The 16,782-nt window shown below is 45.3% G+C and overlaps 1 protein-coding gene across 1 annotated transcript in view; it reads right to left on the bottom strand.

Annotated features, from left to right (window-relative positions):
* The window catches only part of LOC110559994 (cytochrome P450 20A1), a 38,021-nt gene extending 22,747 nt beyond the window's left edge, over window positions 1-15,274 (bottom strand). The window contains exons 1-4 of the mRNA XM_021655662.2: window positions 15,138-15,274; window positions 10,262-10,311; window positions 9,477-9,643; window positions 7,923-8,065 (exon numbers count right to left, since the gene is read on the bottom strand). Coding sequence (XP_021511337.1) covers window positions 7,923-8,065; window positions 9,477-9,643; window positions 10,262-10,311; window positions 15,138-15,209 — 432 coding nt within the window. The 5' untranslated portion in view covers window positions 15,210-15,274. The remainder of the gene's footprint in view (window positions 1-7,922; window positions 8,066-9,476; window positions 9,644-10,261; window positions 10,312-15,137) is intronic.
* Between the last annotated feature and the right edge of the window lie 1,508 nt (window positions 15,275-16,782).

Here is a 16,782-nt window from a genome sequence, read left to right as displayed (position 1 = left end):
TCATAAGGTTATTGCATAATTCAAATGCTGACTTCTGGACCTCCTACATCTGGTTGCAGTCCTTGTTCTGAGACTCTCCTATCTCAATGTTGAGTAAACACTGCTCCCCAATTGTCCCCTAATATGACAATAAAGCAGCTTACAGCCAATCACTGGGCAGAGGAGAGAAAGGGCTGGACTTCCTGTCAGCCAGGGGAAGCAGAGTTAGAGGAAAAAGTAGGGGACTGAGCCATGGCCAGAGGTCCAAGTGAGACCATGGGAGAGAGAGCTCAGTAAGGAAAGCTATAAAGTGCAAGTATCTGGAATGTATGCTGGGAGGAAGCCAGATTAGCTTAGAGGGTTAAGAATAACAGGAGCTCCACAAGGAGAGCAACAGAACCAAAATATCTGGGCACAGGGGTCTTTTCTGAGACTGATACTCGAACCCAGAACCATACATGGAGATAACCTAGACCCCTTGCATAGATGTAGTCCACAGCAGCTCATTCTCCAAGTGGGTTCCCTAGTAAGGGGAACAGGGGCTGTCTCTGTCTCTGACTCTCACTGAGTCTGACATGGTCTCAGTGGCTGGTTTTTTTGATTACCTTCCACTGGGGGTAAAGCCTTGGCAGGCCACAGAAGAAGACAATGCAGCCAGTCCTGATGAGACCTGATAGGCTAGGGTCAGATGGATGGGGAGGAGGATCTTCTCTATCAGTGGATTTGGGGAGGGGCATGGGAGAGGAGGGAGGGAGAGTGGAATTGGGAGGGGCTGAGGAAGTGGGTTATAGCTGGGATACAAAGCGAATAAATTGTAATAAATTTTTAAAACAGATAATGTAAAAAATAGAGTAATAGAACTACTTAGCTCTTATGCTGTGAAGCTTGTTAAAATAATATAATAGAGTCCCAATTATTTGTGTGATAGCCGGGTTAAGGGAGAAACTGAAAAACACAGTTTTATAAAAATAACATTAACAAAGATCCACCTGCCTCTGCCTCCTGAGTGAGATTAAAGTCTTGTGCCACCATGCCTGGCTCAATAATACACACTTTTAAGTGAAGAAAAAAAAAAGTGTTGCTAGCAGTTTATTTAAGACGTTCAAACTTTTAAAAATAAAAAAAAAAATAGAAGTTATTTCATAAAACCATATGGTATTGACATCTTTTATGGTGGTATTTTTAAAATTTTTTGAAAGTTATTCTAGAAATGTGTTATAAGCTGGAAAAATGCTTTTGGACAGTTACTTTTCTTAAAAGAGTCAAAACCATGTCTTGGGCTAAAGTAAGGTATTTTAATCTATATAAATTATTTTGACTTCTGCCAACAGAAAAGTTTAACATTTCTTCATACACATGTTTATCTGGACTTCCAGCAAAACCAATGTGTATTCAACAAAGCCCAAAATAAAACACCACACAACACGTAAACAAGTGAGGGATGACAGCCTCAGTCACTATTAGGGAAATGCAAATTAAAGCCATGGGAGCCTACTGCCCTCCACCGGCAAGGCTAAGGGCAGTGCCTCCCCTAAATAGAGTCTTTGAAAGCACAGAGGAGGGCATTCCTCTCCATTTCATGAAGCTACAGGAGCCTTCATACCAGAACCTGACAGGAGCATTATTAGGAAAAGAGGGAGAACTGGAGAGATGGCTCAGCACAGGTGGCTCAGCAGAGATGGGCTGCTCTTCCAGAGGACGCGGGTTCAATTCCCAGCACCCACGTGGCAGCTCCCAGCTGTCTGTAACTCTAGTTCCAGGGGATCCAACACCCTCACACAGACACACTTGCAGGCAAAACACCAATCAGTACACGTACAAATTTTTTTTTTTTTTTTTAAGAGAAGATGCTGAGCAGTGGTGATTCGTGCCTTTAATCCCAGCAGAGGCTGGGCAGGCGTATCTCTGTGAGTTTGACATCATCACCCTCATCAGGCCCTCAACAACTTGAGTGACAGCCACTTTCACAGGCATTAACCAGCTCTGGCAATGTCTCACAGATGCACCCAGAGCTAACGTGTAGATGTTGAATTCCAGGCCAGCTAGGACTACACAGCAAATATATATATATATATATATTTTTTCAAATATATATATATATATATCAAGCCTTGTGCATTCTGGGTAAACACCACATTCCAGCCTCATACTTAAGACCAGCTCCCTGTGTCAACAATGAATAAATACCTCTGCTACCCTTCTGAATGATTCCGTTCTAAGCTGCTGTATGGATTGACTATCATTAATCTACTGCTGAACGTTTAAGGCCCTTTCCATTTCCATGTGTTACTCCCAGAGTAGGTGGGAGTAACCTCTGGATGCTCCTCTGAATGCATCTGGAAGAGCTGGATGAACGAGTGATGTTTTATGCTTCTTTGCTCAGCTACCTCCGGGAGCCATGTATCAACTCATTCCCTCAGCAGCACCCTAATTCCCGAGCCTCATGCTTCTAACAGCACTGTGTCCTATAATGTCAAAACTTCTCAGTCCAAAAAAAAAAAAAAAAAAAAAATCTCAGCACGGCTTCGTCTGACTTTGTTTTCAGTTATTGTCTTCCTCTGTGTAGTACACACTCATTCCTTTAACTATTTTTCTATCAGGATTCAATTTTTCTTCAGGTGGTACAGAGCTTTGTCACTCGGCTTTACTATGAAAGCCAGGATGATTACACAGCTGAGGGGCTAAGTGTGAACTATGTTCTTTCTTTTAAGTCGCTTATATCACGAGCTGGGCTGTGAGCTGCTCGTGCACGCCTTTCCCCAGCGGTCCTCACCCTTCCTGATGCTGCAACCCTTTAAAACAGCTCCTCATGTTGTGCTGACTCCCCAACCATACAGTTATTTTACTACTACTTCCTAGCTGTAATTCTGCTACTGTTATGGATCATAATGTAAATATCTGATGTGCAGGATAGTCTTAGGTTACCCTGTGGAAAGGCCCATCAAAATAATGCACAGAGTGTAACTGAGTCACCCAGCATTTTGTCTGTTCTGCAGGCAAGCATAACGAGTCCATGTCCGGGATTAAACAAAACCTTTTGGTGTGTGAATGCTGGCTAACTCAGGTGAGAATCCTACTCAGCTGACACACTGACTTAGTACCAGCAGAGACGTCCAAATCTAAGACAAAGGTCTCCTTTCCTAAGACAGCTGTTAAATCACTCCTCAAACTCTGTCACGTGCGATCAATATACAGTAACAGGAAGACAGCTGTCGACTGATTGCAATGATGGAGACCCAGGGGTCCGCCCATGCTGTGATATTCTGTCACTAGCTTTCCTTACATAAGTAAATCGCATGGATATGATGCATGAACTGTCAAAACCCAGGCACATGTGCTATCGGCTTTATCACGCACCCTAAGTCAGGATACGACGGCTTACAGGCATTTTCAAAATAATCAAGCTAAAATACCATGGTAGTTTCAACTAACATAGCTGTACGACAGAAAAATTAGCCTTAAGTTATACCTAGAGGAAGGATTATAGTTTAACAGATAGGATTCAGAATTTGTTTGTTTGTTTGTTGAAACAATGTCAGCCAGGCATGGTACCACAAGTCTGAAGCCAGCCTGCTCTACATAACAAGTTCAAGGACAACCAAAGCTTTATAGACATCCTGTCAAAAAGAAAAAAGAACACTCTGTCGTGTAGTCCAGACTGACCTCAGACTACCCCGTGTGAGGACTGCACGCACTGTCATGCCTTAGCCTCAACAACTGAATTCTGGAATGTAGATGAGCGATTCGGAAAAAATACAAAATTTCTTTCAAAACTAATTAGGTAACAATTACCATGAAATTACTAATGCTTCGTTTTGTTTTTGTTTTCTGAGATAGTGTGTTTCCGTGCGGCCCTGACTGTTCTGGAACTCGCTCTGTAGACCTGGCTGTCCTCAAACTCACAGACATCTGCCTGCCTCTGAATGATCGGGTGATGGGATTAAAGGTGTGAGCCACTATGCCCAGCAATTATTATTATTTCAAAGAAGTGACTTTTAATTTGCCTTGAATTGGGACCGTAACTGTAGTCCTAAAGAGTATACTAAAATTATCCAAGCAAAACTACATGAGGGGAGGACCAAGCTACAAAGAGGCAACAGAGCCTTGTGGGTGCGACATAAGCTGTCTGGTCGCAGATGGCCGATGGCAAACCTTTTCCTGTGGTTTATTAGTTGGATGATCCTGGACAGACTACTTGGTCTGTTCATCTGTAAAATGGGGAAATAATAACATCTACCTATAAAGTTACCAATGAGCTAATATAACTAATTAATTCAAAATGTTTGGCTACCAGTATTTGTACTATTCTATCAGTTAGGTGACTTCATATATTCTAAAATCCAGAAGAACTTGTTTCATCAAAACATAGCCCAGGGCTGGAGAGATGGCTCAGTGGTTAAGAGCACTGGCTGCTCTTCTAGAGGTCCTGAGTTCAATTCCCAGCAACACATGGTGGCTCACAACCATCTGTAATGAGATCTGGTGCCCTCCTCTGGTGTGCAGGTGTACATGCAGATAGAGCACTCATACACTAAATAAATAAATGAATGAATAAATAAAAAAATGAATAAATATTAAAAAAAAATAGCCCAAAAGACATGAAAAAAAGTAGCATAGGAATACAAAAGAGAGAAAGGACCCTGACAGAATTCAAGTGGAGACTCAGGCCATGGTCAGGACAGGGAGGAGCCATAGTGTAGAGCATGAAGTCAGGAAGAATCAGTCATCAGGCCACACCACTCAGATCTGGACCAAAGACACTAAGACGCCAAATGGTTTACTGTGGTGATCTGTAGCACGTGACTTGCTCTAAGGCTGTGACTGGTGCTGTTCTGCCTGACAGTAAGGAAGCTTCTGCCGGCAGCGGAGGCTCGCTCTAACGCTTCCTTGGTGACTGATCACTTTTTAAAGACACCTATTCCCTACGACCTATCATTTACTTTTCTGAGACAGGGCCTCCACAAACGGTCCAGACTAGCACCAAACTCAGCCTTTCTATGATTCCAAATAATACATAAATATACATATTAATTCATGATTTACTTATGCAGTCAGGTTCCGTGTTTTCTGTAACAATCACGTTACACTGATAAATTGTTTTAACAGGTGAAAGATGAGAAGATTAACCCTGGCTGGAAGGGAGAATGTTTAGGGCTGGGCAACAGAACACTTGCCTATGTCGTAGGACCTTGAATTAATACCAGCACTGCTCGCAGGGGGGTGGGGGTGGGGAACACACAAAAGCACTCCTTGAGACTTACTTAAGAGAAAGAAAAAGTACTATGATGGACGGGTTTGCCGGCAAGGCATGAGGAAGTGGGGAGCCGACGTGCTGGGGACTCATGCAGGAAGCAAGAACACTGTAGCGAGCACAGGGTTGGCATGGCCGGCAGAAGTAGGCAAGGATGACGACAGAAAACTGCCCAATAACACAGGACCAAAAGGAAACGTTTGCGCTTTGGCTGGAATATGAAATGTACCCCCAGAAGGGTCATGTGCAGGGCAGTGTGGATCACGAAGCACCGAATTTATTAATGGGCTAATCCACTGGTAAGTTGATATTTATGGGCTACTGGGCAGTCAGGACCAACTGGGTGTGTCCATGACGGTGCATTTGCCCCACCTCTGCTTCCTGGAGGCCAGTGGGTCAGCAGCCTTCCTTCACCATGCTTTCCCTTGGAAGGGCAGCCGAACCAGCCACCACAGCCTCAAAACCATCAACCAAAACACATTCCTCCTTCAAAGTGCTCTCCCAGGGACTTTCCACAGCGACAGAAAGCGACTCCTACAGTGCGGGTGAGTGCTGTACTCAGACTGTACACTTCCTGCAGAACTTCCTGAAGATGCTGGGCTCCTGTCCCAGAGACTCAGCATGTCCAAGGAGAGCCCCAATAACCTGCACTCTTTTCATTTGTGCTCAACACTGGCTTACAAGCATGGCCTGGGGCTGGAGAGACAGCTCTGAGGTTAAGAGCACTGGCTGCTTTTCCAGAGGTCCTGAGTTCAATTCCCAGGGACCACATGGTGGCTCACAACCATCTATAGTGAAAGCTGGTGCCCTCTGCTGGTGTGTAAGCACACATGCAGGAGCAGTACTGTATAAATAATAAATAAATCAATCTAAAAAAAAAAAAAAAAAAGAGTCTGGCCTGAGGGCCAGGAAGATGGTCAGTAGATAATGGGGATGTAGTTTGGAAACCCAGCACCCACATAAACAGTGGGACACCTTTAATCCCATAACTCAAGAGGCAAAGACAGGCAATCTCTGAAACAACTTAGCTAGACTAGCCAAGTCATGAATGCTAGCTTCAGTGAGAGCCCCTACCTAATCAAGGAAGACATCTAGGACCAACTTAATACATCCACACATATGCACACATACCACTCACACCACACACACACACACATATATACACAGATACACATACACACACACATACACACATATGTTGGGGGTTGGTCTGGTGTTATGTATTCTAATGATAAATACTGACCCCCAAGATCTGATTGCTATCCAAACCAGCACATTCTCATGGGCTCCAAAATTTAAGGTTGGCTGGTTAATAAAATTAGCTAGGAGCTTGTAACTGGGCAGAAGAGAAGCAGGCAGGGCTTAGGTTCCCAGGCTTGGGGTCAGATGCGGCCATGAGGACAGAAAAGAAACAGGAAAGGAAGCGGAGAGAAGGAAGTCACCAAGGGGCAGTGTGGACCATGAGCACATGGTCATGGGACTGGCATGATGGAACAATTACGGCAAGAAACTTGGGATGTGTAGCTGGGAAATAGCAAAATACTTAGAGGGTTGCGATCTGCCCTGTGGTACTTTAAAGCTTTTATTAATCTAAAAGGTCTTGATTATTTGGGAACTAGCTGGGGTAGAGAACCCACTAGAATCTCATGTCTAATTCCATAACACACACACACACACACACCGGCAAGGGAAGTGAAAGCAGCTGGCAAAGACCACACCTTGTATGAGGCAATTGGATAAACTGTGGATAAACTAAGGCAGTCCCATATCCCACGCTTGGAATTAAAATAAAAACATATTTATATAATGTAACTGAGCTTTTTTTTTTAACATTTTTATCTATTTATTTTTTGTGTGAAGGTGTCAGATCCCTTGGAATGGGCATTACAGACAGTTGTGAGCTGCCATGTGGGTGCTAGAAATTGAACCTGGGTCGTTTGGAATAGCAGACACTGCTCTTAACCACTGAGCCATCTCTCCAGCCCCCATCATTGAGTTTTTAAAGAAAGCAAAACTTCCACTATAGCCTATAATTCCAGTGCCAGCGGATCTGTAGCCTGTGGCTTCCAGATTTAAGCACATATACCCACATGCAGACATACCTACCTACCTACAATTACAAATAATAATAATAATAATAATAATAATAATAATAATAAAACCTTCTAAAAGTCAGCTTAAGAAAACGGGTAAGAAGCGGGGGGGGGGGGTGCAGAGGAGGTGCATGCCTGTGATCCCAGCAACAGGGGAGGCAGAGGCAGATGGGTCTCTGTGAGTTCGAGGCCAGCCTGGTCAAAGCCAGGCCAGCCAGGGCTATACAAAGAAACCTCTCCCCGCCACCACCACCCCCAGAAAAAAAGAAAATTAGTAAGAGAAGAGTGGCAAATATAAGGCATACTGATAGTGTCTGCACTCTGTGAACAGTGTGTCTGCACTCTGTGAACACTGTTGTCTACACTCTGTGAACACTGTTGTCTACACTCTGTGAACACTGTTGTCTACACTCTGTGAACACCGTGTCTACACTCTGTGAACACCGTGTCTACACTCTGTGAACACCGTGTCTGCACTCTGTGAACACTGTGTCTGCACTCTGTGAACACTGTTGTCTACACTCTGTGAACACCATGTCTGCACTCTGTGAAGACTGCTGTGGCCCCCACATCCCCAGACCACGCGCTTCCTTCCTTACCGTCAGCAGGAGAGGAAAGTTACTCTGCAGAGCAGCCGACACAGCCTTTCCATAGAGTTTCCTCCTCATGTGGTTTTCACTCACACTCCCACCACCAGACTGATACCCTAATAAGGACTTCAACATGGTTTCAAATGGGTCCGCTGAAACAGACAGATTCAGATTTCTGTGTTAAAGTACTCATTTCAAAGCAAAAAGTATTGAAAGGAATGAGAGGTCAGGGAGGTAAAGGGGAAGGGCAGAGGGCATGGCAATCTCTCCATAACCCCGTTAACAATCTTTGGTAAATCTGACCAGTTCAAGCGTCAGTGAAAATGGGCAGAACCGTCCTGACTCAGAATTCCATCGTGCTTCATTTTACCCGCATACAATCACTTTGGATGTGACTACAATGTTTTTTCCTATTTGTTTTCTTTTTTCCTGTCTGGGTGTTTTGCCTACATGCATGTCTGTGTACCCCATGCATGCAGAGGCCAGAAGATAGCGCTGTACCTTGTAGGACCGTAGCTCCAGGCAGTTGTGAGCCTCCATGTATGCACTGGCAACCGAACCTGTGTCTTTTGGAAGTGCTCTTTCCCCCTGAGCCACAACCCCGGCTCCCCGCGCTAATTTTAAAGCAAAATGGATACTACTGTGTGTTGTTTTCAAGTGTTAGTTAATAAAATCAGCTGATGTCAGATTCTCTTCTCTTTCTATTCCTTTAGTAGCTTTATGATTTACGTGCACACGCATCACTAAAAACAATTCAAATGACACAGAAAGATATAAAGGAAGAAAAATCCATCCTAAATCCCATTCACTGTAACAATACAGGACCTTGCTGATCTGACTGGACTGCCTGGCCAATGAGCCCTGCCAATTGCTACCCTCCAGTTCTGGGACACAAGAGTGTGCTGCCGTACCTGGCTTTCTGTGTGGAATCTGGGGTTGAGCACAGAAACGCCTGTGCATCCAGACCTTGGCCAACTGATTCCTCCCCTAGCCCTGAAATGTATTTTGATACAATGAATAAGGCAAGGAATGATATATATATATATTTTTTCTAAACAGTTACTCAGTTTTCTCAGAAGCAGCCACAGCCTTTATCCTGTTATAAAAATGCTGTTTCTCCTGGGTGCTTGCTCACCTAGTAAGTACTGACTCCCTCTCCATCGGCCTCATCCCAGCACCGGCTAAGTCTTTACTGCAGTCCCGTGTTCTGTGCTGCGCTATGCAACAGCACAGCTAATTCTCTCACTAATATTCCTCAGGCTTTTCCTAGCTGCTTGTGTATGTTAACCCTTCCAGATGTACTCCAGGACTATCTTCTCAGGTTCCCTCTAGAGAACTCTGATGTAATCCATCATAGCATTGCACTGTGACTATTTGTAAGTAAAGATAAAAATGATTCCCTATCATTGCATCTCGTTAACTGAGATAACCCAGACTATAATACACGCCCGACACACAGCACAGAGCATCTGAGAAACATCAGCTGTTGCTATCCAACAGCATTCTTTCCAGACATTCAGTCTTCAGAGGAAAGCGTCAGCTGAGGAAGAAAATGGTACTTACAAGTCTTATTGGGGCTGAAATGCTGCTTCAGAACATCAGCGGTGCCCAAGCTAACCACAAGACGCCTGCCAAACCAGAAAGAGACCACAGGCCCGTATCTTTCGTGCAAATTAACCAGGAACTCATGCAAACTTCCACTGTTGACAATGTCCGGAAGATTACCATCTCTGATGAAAGACAGACATGTAATATAATCAACTTGACTTGGTCAAGTCAGAAAGGCAAAGCTGACTTCTGAGTTAACTGTCAACAGATGAAAGGCAAAGGTTCATAAAATTTAAATGACCAAAAAACCCCAAACTAGGTTATATTCACTGCCCCACTCTCTGTGATTATGTTTAGAGATGGATTTTCTGAGGATTTTGAGAACTCATGACACCTTGAAAACCACACAAGGAACACGTGGCATAGTCCAGGAGAACTACCCAGCTGGTCACTAGCTCGCCCCTCCCCGGCAGCCTCCGGCACGTTTACAGCCTCAAGAAACCCTAAGGTTAGCTTAGACGTTTGTTTCCTTTTTCTGTCTTACTTCTGTCTTATTTTCAGCTTTTCACAGATGTGTGTCACCCTCCCAGTTCTTAAGGAAGGTTAGGGTGTACTCCCAGAAATAAAGTGGAAGTACAAAATTTTAAATAAAATGAGTAATTTAAAAATATAGTTTAGGGCTGAGGCTGTAGTTCAGAGCACAGTACTTGCTTACCACTCCTGAGGCCTTGGGTTCCGTCCCCAGCATCATCAAAAACAAACAAACAAACAAACAACACAAACAAACAAAAAACCCTTACTTTTCTTCAGTTGGTGTAATCCCTGGAATTCCTGAAGCTTGTCGGGAAGCCTAAATGGAAAAAACAACACAAAACAGCTTACTGTAGTGTGTAGTGAATTGTCACATATCCAAGAAGCCCTAAATGTTTAAACAAGACATCCAGATCCTTAAACAACTTTCCAATTCAGCTGAATCCAAGGACTCATTTCTATATAAAACAAAATAGGCTCTTGGCATAGAAAAATTGCTTTCATGTTCTTCCACTGTCAATTTTTCAAAAAATATTCTGATGGAGTGATGTTGTTGTGCACTGTCTAAAGATTACCCTTGTATTATTCAGACGCTGGTTCCTGTGCCTGCAGATCTGATAATACAGACCACTGTCATTTTATGAAGCCTCTCCTGTCTCCATGTTTCCCAGACATTGTTCACCTTGCACCATTCTTGTCCTCCAGTTCCAACCTCGTAGTCTTAACCCCAGCTCCACAGCAGCCCACCTGCCTCCCCTTCTTCTCTGTCCCAGTTCCCAGGGGTCCGTGAGATCCTGCTGGCATGGCACCCGGCCTTGCTCTTCCCGTGGACCACCCCCTTCTGGCTAGTCATAGAGAGACGCAACACAGTAGAAGCTTCCTAATATACATACACACACGAAGGTGATCTAAAACCTCAAAGTAACAGGAAGCAGAGTCCTAGCTGGACATCTCTCGTCACCAAACGAAGTTTCCAGCCAGGAATAGGTTACACCTGATTGACTTGCTGGCCAAAGGGGTCCCACAGGACCCCCCAAACAACCCAGGCTACTGCCAAAGCTATTGGATTCTCACCACAAATTAATGGTAAGTCCCCATCTCTGAAGACATCACCGACACAACTCACAGAATGTGGAAAAGTCGAGCTGGTGTCTACCTTGAACCTTCACCCCTACTGGTTAGTGTTCAGGGCACACGAAGGTACTCTGCACCCTATCAAAGAAGAAAGGAAAACACCAACCCAGCTACAAACCCTTCGATCTGCAATGTTTGTCCTGCATGCAAATTGTGCTAGTGCAATAGCGGCACAAAGCTTGTGGGCGCAACCAACCAATATCTGATTGGACTTAAGGCCCACTCCATGAGATGGAACCCGTTCCCAACACTGGTGAAGAACCTGAGACTAGATAGTCTGGGGTGCTAGGGGAAATCAAACACTGCTGTTCTGCTAAAGGAGCAAAACAACAAGATGACTAAAGCATTCTGCTACACTCATACCCTTGCTCAGCCATCATCAGAGAAGCTTCCTCCTGCAGTAAAAGGGAGCAAGTACACAGAGAGACCTACAGCTAGACAATGCACAGACAGTGAGAGTTCCATCAAATTGCTCCCCTCAGGTTCAGGGAGCAAGACCAACACACAGACAACTCAGGTTTTTCAACAGTGTCACTAGGGGATACAAATCACTCTTAAGGACCAAATGAATTATTGGGAGTTAGGGCGAAACTCTAAAGAATTATGTATACTTATTATCTTTCGATACCCGCCAGCCAGGTCATCACCCCTGTCATCCACTGGAGCTGCTCGTCTTGGATTGCCAATATTACTAAATTCTCATGCCTGAGCTTCCTCGGCATATTTTGCCACATTTGGCTTGGTTGATTATTCTCTGCCTTTCTTTGGTCTGACTGTTCCTCCCCAGAACAGTCCTCCCCTACCCCAATTCCCCTCTTCTGCCTCTATACTAATGGAGAATTCAGGGCTTAGTCCTTGGACCTAGGTTGGTATAATGTTCTTGTGGAATGTATACAATTTACCCTTGTTCATTCAAATGCTGATTTTTCCCACTCTCTGGCTTCAGTCCCGACACTGCATTATTCTTACTCTAAGCATCACCTGTCTGAAGTTTGTGTAAACATGCCACCCATTTGTTCTCTGTATTGTCAATAAAACAACCAGCCAATGTTGAGCAATGGAGAGAATAGGGTGGGTCATCCTGGCCCAGAAAGGAGGAGAAAGAAGCAAGTGGGAGGAGAGGAGAGGAAAGATCAGCAGGAGAGGACTTGGAACCACCAGGAGAGATGAGCTGGACCTAAGATATGGCTAAAAGCAAGTATAATGTGGGAAATCTGAATGGTAGGAAACTATGCAGGCTTGGAGGTCTAGGATGGAGTAACTATTGCCCAGCATTGTGCTCTAGGTTAATTAAATAAATCCTAATTTCTGTGTGGTGATTTGGGTATACATCTGGTTTAGGAATAACCTCTGTTTAACTAAAATCAATATTAAACTTTAATAATCAACAACAGACCTCATCTCTCGTATATCTAAGTTTCCCAGGAGACTGGAACAAGTTTTGTAGCTTAAATATAATATATACACTGACAGTCCCCAAACTATCTCCGGTCTCATCTTTTACCTTAAAACTCAAGATTTGTGTACTTGATTAGATAACTGTCTGGCTTGGATGTCTAACAAACATCTCAAACGTGGCTTAAGTAAACCCAAACGTCTGATCTCTATGAAACCCCCACCAAAATAAAAACTAAACAAAATCCTCACTTTCCCCTGGTGTCAAATTCTTCCATCTACCAGGCCAAAAAAAAAAAAAAAAAAAAAAAAAAAAAAAAAAAAAAAAGTGTTTTTCTTCTAGCTTCTCTTAGGCTCATGTTTTATATCCAGGCTTTAAATTCAGGATGCTGTAGTTCTCACAAATGTCCAAACCCACACCATCTCTTACCAAAATAATGTTCTCTCTGTTCCCACCCCTGCCCCAGGCCCATAATTATTGTCCATTCTTAACATGGTAGCCAGAATGATTCTCAAGACTTCCCTAATACAATAAGGATTGATTTCAAGTGCGGTCTGGCTACATTGCCCAAGATGGCTCCAACCAAGCTCAAGCTCCCCCCACTGGAGCTCCCTGAGTGCCCGGGGATTAGACATGTCCAGCCCTCAAATTAAAATTCTTTTAAATCTGAAAATTCCTTGACTCAAAGATTCTGCTTTTACGTAAAAGGAATAAACTCAAAACATATTCCTGCATATTACTAAAGAAACCCCATCTTCTTTTAGTAGATAAAATATAAGACAAGGGCTCGTGGGATCCAGGCTGGGTCTGTTACTGGAGGAAAACCTTGAACTCTCCTGCCTCCACCTCCTAAGTGCTAGTAAGATTACAAGCCTGACACAGCATTCCCAGTTTTTCTTAGAACTAAAACTGCCGCCTACTGAAACCCTCCAGGAGAAAATGGCCTGCCGGCTCCCTGTCTGGAGGTACATCCACTCCAGCCACATGGATCTAGCTTGCTGCGATAGTTTGTTCTCCCATTCCTGGAAGGCCTGAACTCTCACCTTCTTCACATCGGTGCTTTTTTTCTAATCCATCCGCTAGCTCTGAACAGAACACTGCTTTACTATGTACACAGTGTTCTGCCTGAGCAACAGAAGAGGGCACCGGATCTCATAGAGATGGTTGTGAGCCACCAAATGGCTGCTGGGAACTGAACAGCCAGTGTTCTTAACCTCTGAGCCATGTCTTCAGGACACTTCTAAGGGGTATCTCCATCACCAGTCATCTGTCAGGAGGGCTGCTCACTACCATTTTGTACTTTTTTTTTGACGGGGTTTGATGCAGGATGGGCTTTGGTGTCCATCCCACCCACCTTGCCAGTGCTGGAGTCAGAGTGTACATAGCACCTGGCTGTATAATATGCTTTCAGAAAGTTTCCTTAGGCTCTGCCCTACAGACTATCAAAGCAGATGCTGAGACTTATGGCCAACTGTTGGGCAGAGTGCATGGAGTCTTATGTAAGAAGTGGGAAATAGTAAGATCTGGAGAGGACAGGAACCCCAGAAGGAGAGCAACAGAACCAGAAAATTTGAACACAGGGGTCCTTCCAGAGACTCATACTCCAACCAAGTACCATGCATGGAGATAACCTAGAACCCCTGCACAGATGTAGCCCATGGCAGTTCAGTGTCCAAGTGGGTTCCATAGTAATGGGAAGAGGGACTGCCTCTGACATAATCTGATTGGCCTGCTCTTTGATCATCTCCCCCTGAGGGGGGAGCAGCCTTACCAGGCCACAGAAGATGACAGTGCAGCCACTTCTGATGTGATCTGATAGACTAAGATCAGAAGGAAGGAGAGGAGGATCTCCCCTATCAGTGGACTTGGGAAGGGCCATGCGTGAAGGGGGAGGGAGGATGGGAGTAGGAGGGAAGGAGAGAGGGGTTTTGGGGGGATACAAAGTGAATAAAGTGTAATTAATAAAAGTTAACAAAAAAAAGAGTTTCCTTAGGGGGCTGGAGAGATGGCTCAGAGATTAAAAGCTCTGATTGCTCTTCCAGAGGTCCTGAGTTCAATTCCCAGCAACCACATGGTGGCTCACGACCATCTATAATGAAATCTGGTGCCCGCTTCTGGCATTCAGGCATACCTGCAGCCAGAACATTGTACACATTATAAAATAAATAAATCTTTTTTAAGAAAGAAAACTACACTTAATTTAAAGAAAAGTTCCCTTAGCCACTAACTCGGGAGTTCTGGGAGCTTCCCCTCTGAAAAGGACAGGTGGACAGCGTTTAGGGGGAGACGGGGAAGCAGTTGCCTCGCGCATCCCAACGGTCTGCTAGGCAAAGACGGAAGCTGTTTTTCTCCTGATGCGGTGGCCAGCGGGATTGGGCCTGGGGGAGTCAATGTCCCCAAAGTCACCCAAAGTAATTCAGCGCCGCCTAAGAAAACTGGCGCGCACCGCCGACCCGGCCGGGACCCCAGCCCCGCGGCTCTGAGTCGCCGCGCAGGACCGCGGTGGGTCGCAGAGCGCGCATGCGCACGGGGCGGCGTCACGGGACGCGACCCCAGCGCGCTGCCCGCGGGTCCGTGCGGCGCAGGCGCACCCTGAGGCCCCAGGCGGCGTTTACCGGGTAGAGGTACAGCACGGCTCCCACCAGCGCGAGCAGGAACGTCACGGCGAAGATGGCGAAGTCCAGCATGCTTCCGGCCGCGCGGTCCCGGACCCTGCGCTAGGCCGGCGGCGGCGCCGAGGAGGGAGGCGGCCTCGGGCGGTCGGCGAATGGGAGCGGCCGCCCGCCCGCCCCGCCCCGCCCCGCCCGCGGTGGGCGTCGCCCCCGCAGGGCCCCGGCGGCTGCTCCGCGGGCCGCACGGAAACCTCTAGGCCTGTCTCCCGCCCCGGTCCGGTTAAGGGCCACCTGCACCAAGTCATCTCTTGCCTCCTTCTGGGATAGATTCACGATCCAAGCCGGTCTGATCAACCACGTGGCTGAAGAAGCACCGTTAGGCCCTTGTTTCTCGAAAGCAGTCCAGTAAACGTGGTTGGGTTTTATTTTGTGGCAGGGTCTCACTGCTTATCTCTGGCTAGCTTGGAACTGTGAGGACCTGGTTGGCCTCCAACTAACGGACATCTGCCAGCCTCTGTCTTCTACACGCTGGGATTAAAGGCGTTAGCCACGGTGGCAGCCGTTGGGTAGGGACTTCTGGCTGTTAACTCTGATTTGCAGTAAATTCCTTGAATTTTCCAAGGCCTGTTTTCGTCTATGTGAGACTGAAAGCCAGAGGCTGCGGAGGAGAAAGAATGCTTTTCTAGTATGCACAGAGTTGCCCAGAACCTGGTGGCGGGCACACATTGTAATCCCAGCGCTCAGGAGATGGAGACCTGAAGACCTGAAGAGAATCAAGGGTTTAGTTGTTCCCAACAACGTACCGAATTCCTCGATTTCCCGAGACCCTGCCTCGTCAAATCAAATCATTGAAAACAGTACCGTAGAGTTGCCAGTAGTAGGATACTACTGGATGTTTTATGGAAAGCGCTGAGCCCTGGCAAAACTGAGTGCTGTGTACTTAATTTTAAGCGTTATTTGATCAGAGCATGACTGTACCTGAGGATCCTATTTGATTTGGTTTTTAACATGGAGTAATGTAAGGCAAAGCCTGCTACTTATTGGTACTACATTTAGTGAAAGCATCCTAAAACAGTTTCTCGGTCTTGGAGCTTGAATATCAAAGTGTCAGACAGCAGTTTGGCAAGTGAAGTCATTCTGGATTGCATTTAGAGCTCCCATAATAAATGACTACTGCTTAAGCAGGACCCATACACCTCACTGCAAATGCCACATCTTTGCAGTGGGAACAGCATTGCTTACTCATGATTCCCTTTGATGGAAAGCCTTTTTTTTTCCTGTTTTGAGACCAAGTTGTTTATGTAGCTCAAGCTGGACTCAAACTTACAATTTTATTTTTGCCTTAGTTTACAAGTAGTTGGAATTATAGGCATGTAACACCACACTCAGCAAAAGTTGTGCTTTTGAATGTATTTTTAATAATTTATTTAATTTTATGTGTGAGGGTATCAGACTACCTGGAACTGCTTACGGACGGTTGTGACCTGCCATGTGGGTGCTGGGAGTTGAACCCGGGTCTCTTGGGAAGAGCATCTTAACAGCACTCTTAACCACTGAGCCATATCTCCAGCCCTTGAATGTATTTCAAACTGTCCTTAGTGTTTCAAGGGTTCATTTTAAAAAGCAATTTTAAAGACATTTCCCATGA

This window comes from Meriones unguiculatus, chromosome 15 (assembly GCF_030254825.1).
Source record: "Meriones unguiculatus strain TT.TT164.6M chromosome 15, Bangor_MerUng_6.1, whole genome shotgun sequence".
NCBI classification, from domain to species: Eukaryota; Metazoa; Chordata; class Mammalia; order Rodentia; family Muridae; genus Meriones; species Meriones unguiculatus.
The sequence above is the reverse complement of the archived record's forward strand: the minus strand, read 5'-3'. Positions and strand labels throughout refer to the sequence as shown.